The 17,102-nt window shown below is 37.3% G+C and overlaps 1 protein-coding gene across 1 annotated transcript; it reads right to left on the minus strand.

Moving 5' to 3' along the window:
- Positions 1–3,399: 3,399 nt before the first annotated feature.
- Positions 3,400–15,477, minus strand: RBM46 (RNA binding motif protein 46). The gene is made up of 5 exons (XM_030450315.1): positions 15,468–15,477; positions 13,482–13,643; positions 9,261–9,728; positions 7,065–7,847; positions 3,400–3,446 (listed from the first exon to the last, which is right to left on the minus strand). Exons 2-5 carry the CDS (start codon positions 13,630–13,632, stop codon positions 3,400–3,402), a joined length of 1,449 nt encoding a protein of 482 aa, XP_030306175.1. The 5' UTR covers positions 13,633–13,643; positions 15,468–15,477.
- Positions 15,478–17,102: the final 1,625 nt, after the last annotated feature.

Consider the following 17,102-nt stretch of genomic DNA (forward strand, 5'->3'; position numbering starts at 1 on the left):
ATCAGCATGATACTGTACTATTTTATCTCAAGCACTCATTTTTCTCTTGGCAACAATGACCACTTACTTTAAACATGAAGTATAGCAAGACCCCTCCTGTTCCAGCAGATTCTTAAGAAATCCTAACACTAACAACTTTCAAATGTGATATAAGCTACTAAGCAAACTTGCTTTTTAAAATTCACTTTTCTTTTTTCAAGGTTTCACTAAGCAACTTAATTACCCTTCCTCTTGTGTAGCAAAGCACCTGCACTGGAGCCTCCAGCCAAAGCTTGCTTCTAGGGAAAGCAAAGTTAATCCTGTGAAGTGAGTTTGTGAAGGTTCTATGTGTAAAAGAAATAAGGGGTTTTTTTTGCACACACCAAATACTAACAGCGTAAGTTTAATATAAATGTTAATTCAAGTACAGAAGTCAAACACATGATTTCAACATTAAAAATTACAACACTTAAAACAACTACTATGTAGCTAATATCAAATGCAAATAAAATTAAACTGCTATAACTGCACCTTATTTAACATCAAAAAAGACAATTTAGTATGATGATAGAACACAATGAACTGATGTAATGGACCACAGTAGTTCACTGCTTTTAAGAAAACTTGAATCTTTCCATTGCATGGTTTTCTGTCTACATAATATTCCTTTTTGACAAACACTTTTCAGACAAAACAGCTTACAAGTAATACTTGCATAGGTGAGGCCTTTAGACTTAATATATGCCACTTGGCCCATTCCTTGACCAGGAACTGAAACTATATACCAAATCAAAAAGGATGATCTGCTGTGTTAGTTTCAGATTTTAAAACAGACAAAAGAAAGGCCTTTATTTTTTTGTCATTCCATAAATAAAGCAGTGTACTGAGAAATGCTAAACAGTCACAATAAAACTAAAGATGGCTCACTCAAAATGAATTACATATCCCCGATTTAAAACATTTAAGAACTATTTTCAGTTTAATGCTAAACAATGTTTTTTAAGAAGAACATGGCCTGATTGCAAAGAGAACAAGCTGCTATTCAATATGGCAAACACAGAAAATTCTAAGTGCTGGTTACAAGGGATATCCTGGATAAAAGTAAGGCCTCTGTTAAAATGGAAGCACGCACATGTCCCGGCAGAGAGGTGCTAACAAATGCAACTTTGTGAGTTGTACATTAAAGTACACATAATCTGTATGTTACAAGGGGTTTTATTTGCCCATTTTTGTCTCAAAGAATTATCTAAGGTACTGAACCTCAATGCTATGACTACAGCAACATATCTCATGTAGCCTGATGGTACACTGACATAAAGCCCTTCAAAATACCACTTCTTCATTGATGTAATGCTGTACCAGAAACAAAGATTTTGTTGGACATGTTCTTCCTATGAAATTTTGCATCAAGTTACAGAAACAAATCTGAGTGTGGTGTTTAAGGTTCCCATTATGTATGTTTATGTACGAAAAGGCAGAGGTGCCAGGGTGGTGTGTTTCTGTTTGTAGTTTTGTTGTTGTTTTTCTTAATGTATATTTCAGATTACTTACAACAGAAGCTGTAAAATTTTTTGTGAAACTCAAAATACAAAAGTAGAAATGGTAACAAATTATTTCAACACTATAAATAACCTACTCTTGTATAAAGTAATACAGGTAATAAAAACCTTCTAATCAGATTATTTTCTCAAAACAAATTTAATCAAGCTAACCGAAACAATGTAACATTCAATTTCACTAATCTTTAAAGTGAAATGTTTAATACAAACACATGCTTTGAAGAATTATTCACCAACAAACATGTAATGTGAATTTCCAATAATCATGTATCAACATCGTGTTCTTTTTTCTTTTGTAGAAAGATCCAAAGCAACAAATTCCCAACTTTTCTTCTTCCAGGTAATTCAAGCCAAGCAGGTTCTACAGTTGGCTGCAGAAAAAAGAGCAGGAAAGGTTGAAGAGACACTTGATTTCAACGGCATTACTTGTTCCAAGATGGACTTAACTATTAAGGAACTTAAGGTAGCAGCGTAATGAAAGAATTCACAGTCTTATTTATGGCAGTGCTACGTTCTTCCCTTTTCTCTGCACCCCTAATACTAACTCAAATCATCAAGAAATTATTTAGTCAACAGTTCAAGCAAAATCATAAAGGATCATCAGAAAGTAAACAAGATTAATGAAAAATGAAAACTTACTGAGCTCAGTTTTTTCTCCTAAAAGCCTTATACTTTGAAAAAAAACAATAATCAGCACTGAATGTATTTTCTCAGCCTATAGATATGTATTTTAACCAAACTTTTATGATAATGACTCTTGGTTTTACCTCCAATGAACACAAAATATTAATAAAGACAACTTTAATGTGCATATTAGATCACTGTTCTACTATTTTGTTGCATGCACCAGAACAGCAGTCTTTCATAGTGCATATTTAACACTCTAGATTGGGGTCTACAATTAACTAGGCACCAAGTTCTCCCTGACATACACTGCATGAACAAACCCCAGGTTCACTGTGGTCATGAAAAGGTGAATTGTCCTGTTTTGCAGTGACTGACTCTACTCAAGTCCATTAAGTTACTTCATGGATAAACACAGTCCAACACTGTTGTATCCTTGCCTTTTTTTCCTCCAATCTCTCCTACAGAGGCTCAGACTGACAAATTTACATTCCCTGTCCATAAGCAGCAGCAAGAGAAAACTGAATCTTCAGGACAAATCCTGGGTGACTCAGATTAGAAGCTTCCCACCCTGAAGTTAACACTAAGTATGGATTTAATGGTGTTTTTTGAAACTGCCTTCTAAGCTTATAAAAACCAATCTCACAGCACTCTGAGAAGATGGTAATCCCCATTTAAAAATGAAAGAGGCCTCAGAAGTGACAGACATACATTTAAATTCATTCTCAACAGCATATTTGAAAAAGGAGAACATTTACCCTTGGTAGCATAAAACCCAGAGACTGGAGAAGGGGACATCAGTCTCTTTCTTTTAAATGAAACTGACTACCCAAATAAATAATCCAAGTCACCAGTGTAGTAACAACTCCGCTTTTAAACATAAATTTAAATCTAAGCTGGAGATGTAAGTAAGTCAGAAACAACTGAAAAATTAGAGTCATTTTATTAAAATCCATGACCTTCCTATGTGCTGCACAATTCACATGAACATCAGACTGAGTGATCCATCAGCAGATTTACAGTAGCAGAGCTGTGGTCCCCTTTGAAAAAAACAAACTGTACAAAGGATTTCTTCAAAGCCTTCTCAGAGGTGTGTGCATGGGGAAATAACCTTGAGACCAAATTCTCTAACCAACAGCCCAAACAGTGAAACTAAGACAATGTCTTTGAGGGGGCAAAAAACCTCTATCAAACAAAATCCTAGGTCCCAGGGGGTTCACTTACCTCCACTATCCTGCTATACTGCATTCAGGGACAGCAAACTTATATATGCTTGCTCAGGGGCTGTGATAAGAAGCATTACATGTAAGTCATGTGACAAATATTTAAGACTTCTAAATTCATACTGATAAGGAAAATTTTATACTACATTCTAGCCTTTAAAAAAAATCACTTAAAAAACCCCACCAAGCACCACTTATCATCTGAACAAAGCCAGCAATTCCTGTGGTTTTTCAACATCTTGAATTTTGTACCAGGCTGTTGCTTGTTTCAACAACATAGTTGAATCTGATGAAGCAAACCAAGGCAGTGTTGAAGTAAATTCCTATAATGAAACAGTGACACAAAAACACTTCACTTGCAGATTAATGTCCAAAATCTAGGACAGTATTCTAGTGATGTTTGTTCCAAGACCCAGATGCTGAGTACAGACTCCTGAACTAGTTTATACAAGTTTTATCCTTTACTTATAAATTGCTACTGCAGGCAGTATTTAAGAAGCTTAAATAAGTCAATTATAGCAGTAAGATATAATGCCTGCTCCACCTGTTTCTGTACCATTTACTATATATATCCCATGGTTGTGAACTGGTGAACTGGAATTAAACTGGTATTTATGTGCTATAGTTAGTTATTAAAATGTTGTTACTTTATTCAGAAATTTATCCATATATTTTTCTTTTAAATACTTCCTGTTAAATACTTTTAAATAATATCTTCTACCTAAAAAAATTAATTTCTTAAATTGTGACTCAGTGAAACAACACAGGGAATAACATATGTGAGTAAACAAAGAATACCCTATTGTGAAACACACCTAAAGCCTGGCAGATCCCTGAAACTACTGAAGAAACTTCACTGAAACTTCCGTCTCCATTAAGTCAGACTCAGCAAGGAGAGAGCTATTTTGCAAGCAACACTGTGATGTGGTCTAACTTCTAAATACACAGATTTAGTTGTTTTGAAATTAGATTCAAATTAATGAAAAAGGTATTAAATTCTTCTATGGGGCATTCAAATTTTTTCTTCCTCTGTTCCTCATTCTTCTACAAACTTTCACCTTCTGGGACTTGTCAGCTCTGCTCCCCTTCTCACAAGTGGCATCCAGCCATGCAATTTCCCTATATTTAAAAAAGCCTCAATATTTTCCACTCCTTTCACATGTTCATGATTTGTCTTGTAACATAAAAATACAGCTTATTCATCTTTCAGTGAAATCATAGCTTACTCTATTTTCTTCAAGCATCGTTTTCAAAATATTCAGGTGACACCAAGTGGTTCATTGTTGTACTGCTGTCTGTTCAGGATAACTGTGCATTAGCAACCAAGTATTCTGTTACATGAAAGTAAATAACATAAATATGTACCACTAAAAAAACCAGCCAACAGGCTGCTTTGATACTATTAATTGTAACAGTCCAATTTTAAAATTCTACAGCAGCAGCCCTTTCTCATTCACTTACCTTAGTCTGGTTATATGCTTTAAGAAGAAAAAACAACCTGTACATCATGAAAAATTAAGTACCTCTAAGATAAATTACTTACCAGAAAGAATTATTCTCTGTGTCATCTTTGCACAGTCATGCTTATTGCTTCCACACTCAAGATTTTTCTCAAAATCACTGCTTCTTATAAACAAAACCAAAACCACAACACATGCCTTCATGCAGCATCATTCAACATGCCAAATCTCACAACAGGCACTTCAGCAAGAATGAAGGATTCTGTGTCACATCCAGCAACTCTCCTTTAGCTTCAGATGTTTCTTTGAATGTACTGTATATATTGAGTTGGAACAAAACAACTTCTGTACAGTGGATAGGAAAAAGAAATTCTTTTTCTAGACTCACTAGGGCTGTGCTTCAGTATCACAATAATGCCAGCATCAAAAAGAGGGTTTTTAATCAACACGAAGAGCTTTATTTTTCAAAAGCAATCCATATATGTTTACTCTGAAGTAGGGTTATGCATGCTCTGTGCAGAGCCAAATCCTCAGAAATAAGAATACACAAAGCATCAAAAGAAAAAAAGTTTTATAGTTCAAAGATAACAAGACAGCATTACCTGCACTAGGCCAGCTAGGTGGGCAGGTATTAAAACCAAACCTAAGATCTGAGAATTCACATTAATTGTGATCATATGGCACACTGAAGTGCTGTTAAGATTTTAAATACAGTTAATTTATATTCACCTTAAAACGTTTCCCCTATAGCACTTGTTACTACAATGGAAGAGTTAAAAATCTCACGCAATCTGAACATATGCATGCAGAATTAATTAGAAAATTATTTACTCTGTAGGTAAATGCATATGCTCATACAGCAAAGAATGCCACTCCTTTCAAAGCTGGAAGCCCATGGTTTAAGAAGGCTGATACTCTAAACTAGAACATAGAAAAGCACAGGAGTCTATTAATGAAAAGAAAGAATAGTAACTGAAGCACAACCTCTTTGAACTTCCTAGAAACTTGGAAAGGACTTGCCTACCACCACTCCAAAAAACAAACCCCTCTCTCCCAAAGAATTCTGGCATTGCTCCAATTTGGATACAGAAAAAAAAAAACAACAAACCAAACCAACAAAGCCCCCCACAACCTGATCTGAACAAGCTTAACACTTCAAATGTAATTTTTCACTGAAAGAAAAGTAAGAAAAAAAGAAAAAAATCAAATCCCTGACTCTAGGATTTGCCTGGAAGTAGGAGGAGTTTTAAAACATGAAGTATGGCCTTCAAATCTGAGTAACAAAGAGTCAAAATTCTGGTTTCTTTGAGGATAAAGTTTCATTGGATAATGACCACAATTACTAATGAAACAACCTGGTACTAGAAATAAGACCTCTGTTCTGAATGCTGTGTGCTGAATGTTCTGAAAAATGCTGAGTAGGAACTAGATGGCAAAAGCACTATATTTGGTATCACAAAGCAACAAGAACACTGTCAGAACTGCAGTGATCTATCAGTTTAGCTATTAACAGATTTTACCATAGCTTTTTGTAATATAAAACCTTCCCTTTTCTAGCAGCTGCATTCTTATTTTAAGAAACAATATATATATAAAGATGCTCAACTCATGAATTAAGAATAACTTTAATCCAAATTTTCTCCCATTTTCGCAATAAAAAGAATGAGTACTAAATAGCAGCATTCTTTATCCAAAGATAATACATGTGAAGCCATGTAATGATACTCTCCTACAGCCTTTACTATCTATAAAAAGGAATAAAAAGAGCTTCACAGACCTATTTTTTAGCTGAATACGGATCTATTACTTCTGTTTTCCCTACTGATAATATATCAGTATATATCTGGGAGACAGATAGTGTATCAGAAAGACAGACAGCCTTTTAAATACATTTTCAGCACCATAATCATCACATAGATTATCTTATACCTAAGTCTCTTAGCACATCATCTAGTTCTTCCATATAAATCATTATGGTGGACAAACATAAGCAAAAATTCCCCTGGCACTGCCCTGTACAGATGTTTGCACAGCATTCCTTCAGTGCATTCACCTGATGATCCAGACTCAGGTGATGAGAAACTAACTACTAACTATTGCAGACTAACTTTTTATAAACTATGATACACACACACAAGCCAAGATACATACACAAAGAACAATCTTAAAGAAACTTCTCTAGCTTCATTTCTTAACTGATTGAAAACATTTATGCTTACCTAGATGTAAAAGTGTGAACTGTGCTGCCAATTCCTTTGCACCTTCTACAGTTGTACAGAGTTTGTCGGGCATGAAGCAATTCTGGGAAGCATCTGCAATGCTAGGAATAAGCACCTTGTACACCAGGAGTATTTTCCCATCCTGACTTGTGGTCGAATACAAGTAGTATTCTGGCGGTGCCCAGTTATTTTTATTGCAAAAATAATCCAGATGCATCACTGCAGAACTGAAGTGGCTGGGTTTTAAAGAATACATGCTAACTGGAGTAAGCTTTATTCCTGGAAAAAATGGGTATGTACATCTTTCAACTTCAGGGGGGGCTGGACTGTGCTGACCATTAAGACAAACTGCAAGACTTGCTGGTTTCCCTAAGGATTTTTGATGACCATCTTCTTTGTGAGGAAACCCTAAGAGATTTTCAGAACTGGGACTTATCTGACCATTGAAGTGTTGCCTCCAAGTACCTTCTTTGTTTACTGGCTTTGCCAGTGTTACCTCAATACTGGCTCCATCAATGCACTTTCCATTCATTACAGACATTGCAGCAACTGCATCTTCTCGATGGAAAAAATGTACAAAAGCATAGTCTCTCAGCTTCTTTACACGTTCCACTACTCCTGGCTTGAACTTACTGAATTCAGCTTTTATTGTATCCTCTGTGGTAGATATCATTAAATTTCTCACATATAACACCTTAACTCTCTGCATAGTTTCTTCATCAACTTCTTTCTCAGGGTCTGCCCAGTCTACTTGAATAGTGTGACCCCAGAGCTGGAATGTTCCTACAGCAAAAGAAGCATTACATGGATAAGAAATACATAATGGAAAACAAAATAATTATCAAGTATCTCAACAAAAAGCAAACATGATACATGCCACATAAAACTTTTGTTGCCTGAATCTAGTTAAGCAAAATGTATTAAAAGCTGTTACTTGAAATTACTTCAGAAAATATGATTGTGCAAAAATTCAGTGTTCTATTTGCACCCTTTGGGTTCATTAAGTACCATAAGCTGTCAAAACTCTGACTTCATGATTTTGTGACACATATGTACACACATATAAAGCAACCATATGCAACATAGTATTTCACTAGTTAGTAAGTACAGCCTCTTCAACAATACTACCACTTAAAAACTAAGGTAAACACCTGGAAAAAGTCATCTAAATGTATATGCACTAGCATAAGCTTTACTCTGTTGCAGCAGACACCAAAACCATAAACTAAAAAAAAAAAACCCCTCTTTGTTACTAATTTCAACATTTTCAACATTTTGCATATTACTCAAATAGTTTATTTTAGATTCTGTGATCTGGACATATTTTTCTTACTACGTTGCAAGGCCTTCAAATGACTTAGCTAACACTCCTTCCTCACTCTGTCAGCAATTGTGAGACTTGCCTATATCTTAGTAACTACAGGAAGTTTTGTCATTCATTTCAGCAAGGCCAGTGATGCATTTTCTGTTTTAATCTTTCCTTCTGCAACTATAGTTTCATTTCCTCCCTATTTACCTTCTTTTCTATTCTAGAATTTTACCTTTTAACTGTTCTTTTACCATTTCCATCTGCTGTCAGTGTATTTAATCCTTCTACTTTCATTCCCTCAAAATGTCTAAGATTCAAAGAAGAATTTTTCTACTTCTTAAACTCTTAACATTATTTTCTAGTAAAAGATTAAAGACATATTTCCATATATTTTAAAGCTATGAAACACCAATAGCATCAATCATGACTTTCAAAAGAAAATAAGGAGTGCATTCCAAGAATTGTATTTTATAAGGAGTGCATTCCAAGCATTGTATTTTTTAAGCTTAGTTTTAAAAGAATTCTTGTGCTGGAACATGTGCGTGCAAATGAAAACTGGATGTGTGCTCGAGCAAAAATATATCTTGGTGTAAATTACAGTAACTAATGTTTATAAAACAGAAATCTGCTCTTTCATTCTCAGAACTCCTGAAATTTTAGATTCTTTTACAGGAAAATTTTAAAAATTTTAAGCAAAACAACACTAAAAAAACCAAACAAAACCCCAATTTATGGACAAAATAATTCCTCTTTAGCTGAAAGGTCCTACTGCAGCTTTGTAACTCAAAATATCTTAAAGAAAGGAAAACAGGGTTGATACACCACCACCTGCAAAACAGGGACAGATACCTCCCCAAAACCTCCATTTAATTACAAATCCCCTTTACCTGGGATTAGCCGCCTTCTGGCCATTGCAGCTGCTCTGTGAGATTCATACTCTACAAAAGCAAAGCCACGATTTTTAGTTTTGTCAGTGGCATTTGGATAAACAATGACATCCACCACTCCTTCTGTAACTTTTTTCATTTCATTCAGTATTTCTTCTTTCTTCCTTTCTTTTGGAATTGCTCCAATAAATAGCCTGCAGTTGTCCAAACTTACGCAGACACCAATAAACTTTCCTGGACGAATTTCATAATTATTCAGGATCTTGATGGCCAGCTGGGCATCCTCTTTAGTAGTGTACATCACAAAAGCATAGCCTCGATTCTCACCACTGAATTCCATCATCAGTCTGAACTCATAGATCTTCCCAGCTCTCTCAAACACAGGAACTAATTCATCTTCATACATATCACGAGGAATCTTACCCACAAACACTTCACATCCACGAGGTGGTGGAGGACCTTCCCAACCTTAAATTAAATTGTCCAACAACAATTTATTACAAATGCTAGACAGGAACACTTTCTCCCTCCCCCCCATCTCATAATTTGGAGGTGACACTTCTGTCGTATACTTTTAGTCTCAATTTAAAACTAGCATATTCTCTTCTATTATTTAATTTGGGATTTTTTAGATTTAAATAAAAAAAATGCCGTAAGCCCAGAATTTGCATTTCTTTTAATTACATCTTCTGGTTTTTCACTGGAATCTGTATGACAGCCCACTGAACCTTGCACTATTTAAACACAGATAGCTTTGCAATTAGAGTCTACATTTCAGGTTCCCCCGTACAGTACATTTTTTTTCCTTGACATCATTCAAAAGATCCAAACATTTGGCTTCCACCTTCTACATTCACTCACTAAAAGAGGGCTCCCTAAGGTATGACACAGAGCCACACTTTCTTCGGTAATGAAAAAGACTGAACACTTGCCCTCTAAACACAGACCACAGTTTTCACAGGCTGTAGCTGGATGGTAGGGAAAAAGAAATTAAAAACAAATTCACAGAACAAGTAAGTCCCTAGTTCACATCTGTTGATGTTTCTGTCCTTAAGCCATTGAAAGGTATGTTCAACAGATAATGTAAAAATGCATAGAAATATTTTAAAACATGGAGTTGTGGTCTGCAAATATGGCACTCCATTTTCCCCAAAATAGGCATTAAAAAAAAAACCAAATTATTTTGGTTTTTTTTAAAACAAATTAAGACAAACAAACCAGGCAGAAGTTTCAAAGGCAGAGCAACAGTCAATTCAGCTATCAGCATTTTTCTTAACTATCAGCTTTTTGTAAAGCTTTGACAAGAAAGGTCCTCTGCAGAAGATGGAGAACAAAGCTGTTAGAAAAAAATAACACATAACCTGCTAAGTAAGTGCCTAAAATGAAAAGGTAAAGAACAAGAGGCAAGTGGAAAAAATTACTGTTGACAAGTTAAAACAAGAAGCTAATTAAGTGTTTTACTTTGGCTTCAATTTCTGAATAAATTATATTTAGGTTATTTTGTTATTATCTTAAAACTTTTTCCCTCATGTAACTATCATTAAAGAGCATGTAATATACTTCTGAGAAAAAATTTTAACAGAATTGGGCTGGTTTTCCCTTCTCACAGAATAAATTTTCATTTTAGCCCTAGGGTTAGAACTACATGGTACACATGGAAGCTACCAAGGCATCAGAACCGACATTAATTTGGAGCCACTCTGCCATGGCTTACCTAGGAAAAAGCATTCAACACAGCACACAGCATTCAACATCTTTATCATTTTCAACTCCATAAACATTTATGACCACTTCATCTGAGGTTCAACAGGACACAGCAAGTAAAACAATTTGCAAGCTATAGTACTCCATTGCTCACATCATGCCTGTCTTCTGCTCACATTAAAAACCATAAACCAACAGTAAAGCATTTAGGAGCTCCAAAGACAAAAGCAACTCCACGCTTTGATCAGGAAAGGTGAAAGGAAGCTATGTTCAATTCTGTAGGGAAGTAATGAAATAAAAATGTCCATTTATTAACTAGACAAAATTTACCATCATCTTCAGCCTGGTAACTGATTGAACACTAAGTAAAAGCCCTGTACCATTCAAAAAGCCCACCTCCTAGTTTTAAAGCTGCATAATAACTTAGCGTTACAGCACACTACTGAAAACTGGGAGAAAGTTATGGCTCCCAACTTCAAGAAAACCTGGCCTGTGCCACATCTGCTGGTAAGTAGATATTTTAACAGAGCAAATATGGAAAAAAATTAAACAAAAGCACCGTTCCTCAGTTACCAAGTGACTAGAGAACTTCCTTGACTGGGTACTTGGCCCATCACAGAAAGATAGATTATGGGATGCCTTTTTTTCGCTGCAGTACAAATAATCAAACTAAAATCAACATTATAGTTATAATTCTCCCCCTCTTAGCAAGATCCAGGTCATCTGAAATTTTCTTCTATTCAAATGTACTTTGACTGACTTACATACCCAATGACATCATTATGTCTGCAGGAATCTAAGCACCAAACAAAGCAAGGAAAACTTACTTTCATAATTTTTTGTTGTTGTTATCAGGGTTTTTTGTTTGGTTTGGGGTTTTTGTTTTGTTTGTTTTTTACTCCCTACAGATATACGTTGTCTACAAGTGGCATAAGGTGAACAGGAACTGTGCTACTAATTGAGGTGGAAAAAAAATTTTTTTTAAGGTAATTTTGAATCAGATCAGCTGCCTGCTCTGGGTAATGTGCCAGTCAGATGATCAAGTTGTTAACAGGAAAACAAAGCTGATATAGAGACTATCCCGTCTGACAGCAACATAAGCTTATCACAGTGAAATCCTTAATTTACACACAGTTATTATAATTTCCTATAAACCATCTCAAACATTCAACTCTCATCTGGCCTTGAAAAACATTTATTTAATAACTTGGGGTAATTTCCAGCCTAAGCAAGTATGAAAATACACGAAGATTTAAAGGAGAGATATATAATTAATGTCAATGAAGAGATTTATGGAAGATGTACCTTCTCCAACACATCTAATTTCAGAAAAGATTAGCAAATTTCATTAATAAGAGTAACTGCCAAACAAATACACTCAACATTGTGTGACACTCTAATTAAAATCATAATTACATTGTAAAAAATGTATTAAATAATTTAAGAATGGGCTGAGCCTTCAGGAAGTGTGCCAGTGATGGCCTGCAGCTCACTTTCCAGTGCCATTTTCAAAATTATTTCACAGGCCTTCCTTTGGCTATTGAAGAGAGACTTGTAGAATTATGTCTATAATTTTAAACAGGAAAAACTCCCAAAGCAAAATACTTTTCATGCAGCTGTATCTTAAACTACATAGAGCCATGTACAGGCATATGGTTCATGCTTACAAGTTATGAGATCACAGGTCACAAGAGAGAAGGAAGTGAAACAGCAACACAAAGATTTTGCCTTCTTTCTGCCTGTGAAAGTGCATAATCTGACTGATAAAGAAGTTTCTGTATTCCATGGGATGAAGCCAGGACTAATGGCAAAATTCTTGTACACTGCTGATGTCAACAACACTGGAAAAATTATTCAAAATAAAAGTAATGCTTCAGAAAGACTTAAGGCATTTGATTAATTTCATGAGAAGTAAAAATGTTGCCAAAGAAAACTCACAGCATGATTACAGAGAATCACAGGTACCAGGTATTTCATCAAGAAAATGAAATAAAACTATTTCAGACTACAAAGTACAAATTCAGCAGGAAACATGCTAACAATTTTATCAAGGTAAGTGTACCAGTTGATAACCCTGCCTTTTAAAGCTATCTAAATCAAACCTGCATACCTCAGACTCAGCACCATGATTACTGGAGAGAAAGGAAATGTGTAAAATACACAGAAGTTGAACTAAATGAACAAGAAGTTACTTGCTTTCCTAACTCATTCTCCAGAAGAACAAAATGTCATTTTGGTAGGGAAAAAACCTCCACCGGGAATTTTAACTCTTAAATAGGAGAATAAAGACCAGGGGAAAAAATGGTAGGAAAGGAAAAACATCTATGTATTTACTGAACTATTCCTCCTCCTCTGATCAAGTGTCTTGACTCAGAACAGTTACAACTTCAGTCATTTAAGGTTTTACACATTTATCCCATACTGGTCATGGGGATACACAAATTTCCAGCCTGATTCAGCATAGCTCTCCTTACAGAAAATAAACTCGAACTTTGTAATCTCAAAAGAAATGCTTACCTGGAGGAGGACCACCAAATTTTCTTTGTCCATTTTCTTGAACCATGCTATAACCAGTCTTCTCCAGCAGGGCTAGTAATGCAGCCTCATTTTGAATGCCACTTCGGATTTTGCCACACCCATTTGCTGCAGCTTTACTTGCCTCATGCATACCTGCAACAGCTTCAACAGGACATTGCAGGCAACTCAGATAGTTCTAAGCTGTCAGATGTATACTGAAGCTACCAAAGCAGAGAAAACCAACTTACGCTACATTTGCCTATTTACTTGTGGCTTTGTTTAGTATAGGGCTTCAATCCTACATCCAACTACCATCATCTATATGTTTGATTGTTCTGTAGCTGTGATAATCTGGAGCCTTAACCAGCAACTATATATTCTATATTCTAAGTTTCAAAAGTGGTATCACAACCATTTTCTAAGTACGCTGCCCTTTCTTCATCAATTATATAATCATAATTGTGTGGAGACCAATATACTATTCAAAGTTCCCCTTTCTATTACATTTTATAGAAATAACAGTAATTTTGAAACTGTATTTTAGTACAAAAAACACTTCAGAAACTCATTAAGCCCATGCATAATTAATATGAAGATTTCAAAGAATTAATGAAAAAAAATTAATAAAACCAATATATAAAACTAGGCAGAACTGTCTGGCAAAACAAGGGGGTGAAAATTATCCCACCTCTGACATCCTTTTATGACAGTACGCATTTTCACAATTTCAAAACCAAAACAAGTTTATCACTATGGCTGCTGCTGCTCTATTCACAACTTCCCTGGCATGCCAAGATGTTGTACAGCCTTAGGTTTCTGTCATCCAAGTGATGGTAAACAATCATAACAAGTAACCCATTTGGTAATTACCAACTTTATGAGTCAAACTCCTAAAAAAACCTAACTTTCAAGTCAGATTTTTAACTGTCTTTTCCCTTCCCCAATGTACATGGCCTTCTCCTAAGATTTTCTGCCTTAAGGTCTACAATAGTTAGACAGGAAATCTTCAAGACTTCAGTCCTTACCCAAATAGTATATCCAAGGGCTACACCACTCACTCTCCAAAATAAATGCTGAAAAAAAAAACCAACCCACTACCAAAAGAGCTGTGACTCTTATTTCTTTAATGTCCCTTATATTTTCAGCTTGTTCTTCAGCATCCACCTCCAACAGATAATGTCCTGAGATATCAACTGTTTATTTTTACCAAGAAAAACAGTTAAATATTTGTCAACCCACTGTTATTTGCTGAACAATGAGGCTTCCTCAATTGTAAATGCCTCAATTATCTAGACAGGAGAGAAACTAGTTTAAATCATGGGAAGTAAAGCTTACATAAGCATTCATGTGTCTGTCTCTTCATTAGACCCACTGATCAAGGTCTATAGAAACCAACTATCTCAAGAGCTGCAAAAAAAAAAAAATCTGTTGCACTGAACTGAACACTGCCAAAATAGGGAGAAGGGTTGAAAAGCAGAATTGCGGTCTTTTTTCTACAGTCTGAAGATGAAGCTACTCTCTCTTCAGTTTGTCACTTTTGTTGCCTTTGAACTAAATGAACTATTACTTTTATCTTGATAATCCAAATTCAAACCCCATCCCACTAGTAATAACACTAGTGAAAACAAATCCATACCTAGCTGACGTACCAAATGTGAACCCACCTATCTTCTATGTGAAGGTTTTCAAATTACTACCCCCGTATCTCATAGTACAGTGATTTTGCACAGACTTCAAGTTTTTCAAAAATCTGCACCCTACATTTATGGAGTGATCGACCCCCCTCCACAATCAGGTTTATACATGTTATGAAAATCGTGGGAGTCGAGGCTGCGCACAGCGCTTCCCGACAGAAGGGACGCTGAGGCGTTAGGTCAGGTGTCCAGGACCACAGATCGGCCTCAGAGCAAAAATGCCATCTGAGGAGGAAAATCCGCACGTGGGACTGGGAGAGAAAAGAGAGAAAAACAGCAGCCCCGTAAATACCCTGCGATACTCTCGACGACTTGCGCGTTGAAGGCGGCCGCCGCGACCCCTTCTCCACAGGCCCTCGTCCCTCGCGCCGCCTCTGCCTTTCCCCACAGCCCGCTGAGGGCACCGAGTCGCCGCTCTCCCCAGGCAGGCGAGGCCGCGGCACGACTACCCTCTACCCCGTTAACCAATCCTGCGCCACACCGGGAGGAGGGGAGAGGGGTGAGTGAGAGCCGATCGGGAGAGCCGCTCGGGTGACACCGCCCACCCGACACCCCCGCCGGCCACCTCACCCGCCCGGCCCCGCTGCCACCGCTTTCCCCCGCTCTGCACTTCCGAACCAATCGCCAGGCGGCGGGGGTGGGCACAGGGATAATTGACAGGAGGCAGCAGCCAATCGGAGCAAGGGAAAGGGCCGCGCCCGGCACGCGAGCTCTGTTAAACCGGGCGGCGGTTGGACTGGGGAAGGGCGGGGTTGGGGCCGTTAGGGGTGGTGCGTGCGGGCAGCGCCGTGCGGGGAGCTCTGAGGGCGAGGGCAGTGTCTGCGGTTCAGGGCCCGGGCGGGGAGTGGGTGGCTGTGAGGTGCCGATGGGTGCCAGTGGGGTGCCGATGAGGTGCCAGTGGGGTGCCGGTGGATGCGGGTGGCCCTCGCGCCCTCGCCCCGCCGTTCCGAGAGGAGGGGCCGGCGGCGGGCTCTGATTTTCAGAAACTGGGTCTTATTTTTCGAGTATTCCAGCTTGTATATGATCTTAAAAGGTGTATTTGGGCCTCCCAGGTAGGCTTCGGTGAGCCCTTGTGCTTTTGGAGGGAGTTTAGTGTTTTGTGTGCCCATGGGGACAGGGGATACCTCGGTGGGATCGGTCTGGTTTCTGTCCTTACCGATTTGATACTTCAGTCTCTCCGAGGTGAACCATGTGGGTTTAACAACAGCTACAGGCACTTCTTATGCCAGCTGGGCTGCAGGACCAGCATCTCGGCACTGATCCTGAACTTATCAAAACTCTTCAGGTGTCACAGCCCTAAAAATCCACTTTGGGCACACATGAAATGCAGTGGGGATGATAAGAGTTGTAGAGGCTTAGTTTGTTGAGTTTTTCAATTCGTGGTTGTCAAAATGTGGCCCGTTTTCTCCATCCAGCAAATGAAAAAGCTGGAATAATTTTATCAGACTTCTACCCATCTTTTTAAGATTCAAATTTTACTTGTTAATAAGGCAGAGGACCTCAGAAATTTCAGGAACATGCTAAGCAATCTGTGTTAATATGTTGCAGAGCTTTTAGCGATCTAGATTTAAATATGTACTGGCATAAAACTATCTTATTAGACATTTACCCAAGTTTGCTTATTTTCCAGAGAGAAGGCTTATTATGTATTGTTATTAATACATTAATCATCTATTTTGCAAACTATATATCTTCACTTTAAAGGCCTGAATGGACAATATACCAAAGCTCTTGCCTTCAAGATTTAATTTAACTCTCTTCATTTCAGATGTCCTCTTTGTTTTTCATCCTGCTTAATCAGCTATGAAGTCTCCAACAGGAAGGAATTCGGGATATATTAAGTGAAATAAAGTTTGGGGCATTTTGTGATTGCAGCTCCCTGTTACCTTGAAGACTGCTCATTCCCTGGCAGAAATAATTTCAGTCG

This window comes from Calypte anna, chromosome 4A, assembly GCF_003957555.1.
Source record: "Calypte anna isolate BGI_N300 chromosome 4A, bCalAnn1_v1.p, whole genome shotgun sequence".
Taxonomy (NCBI): domain Eukaryota; kingdom Metazoa; phylum Chordata; class Aves; order Apodiformes; family Trochilidae; genus Calypte; species Calypte anna.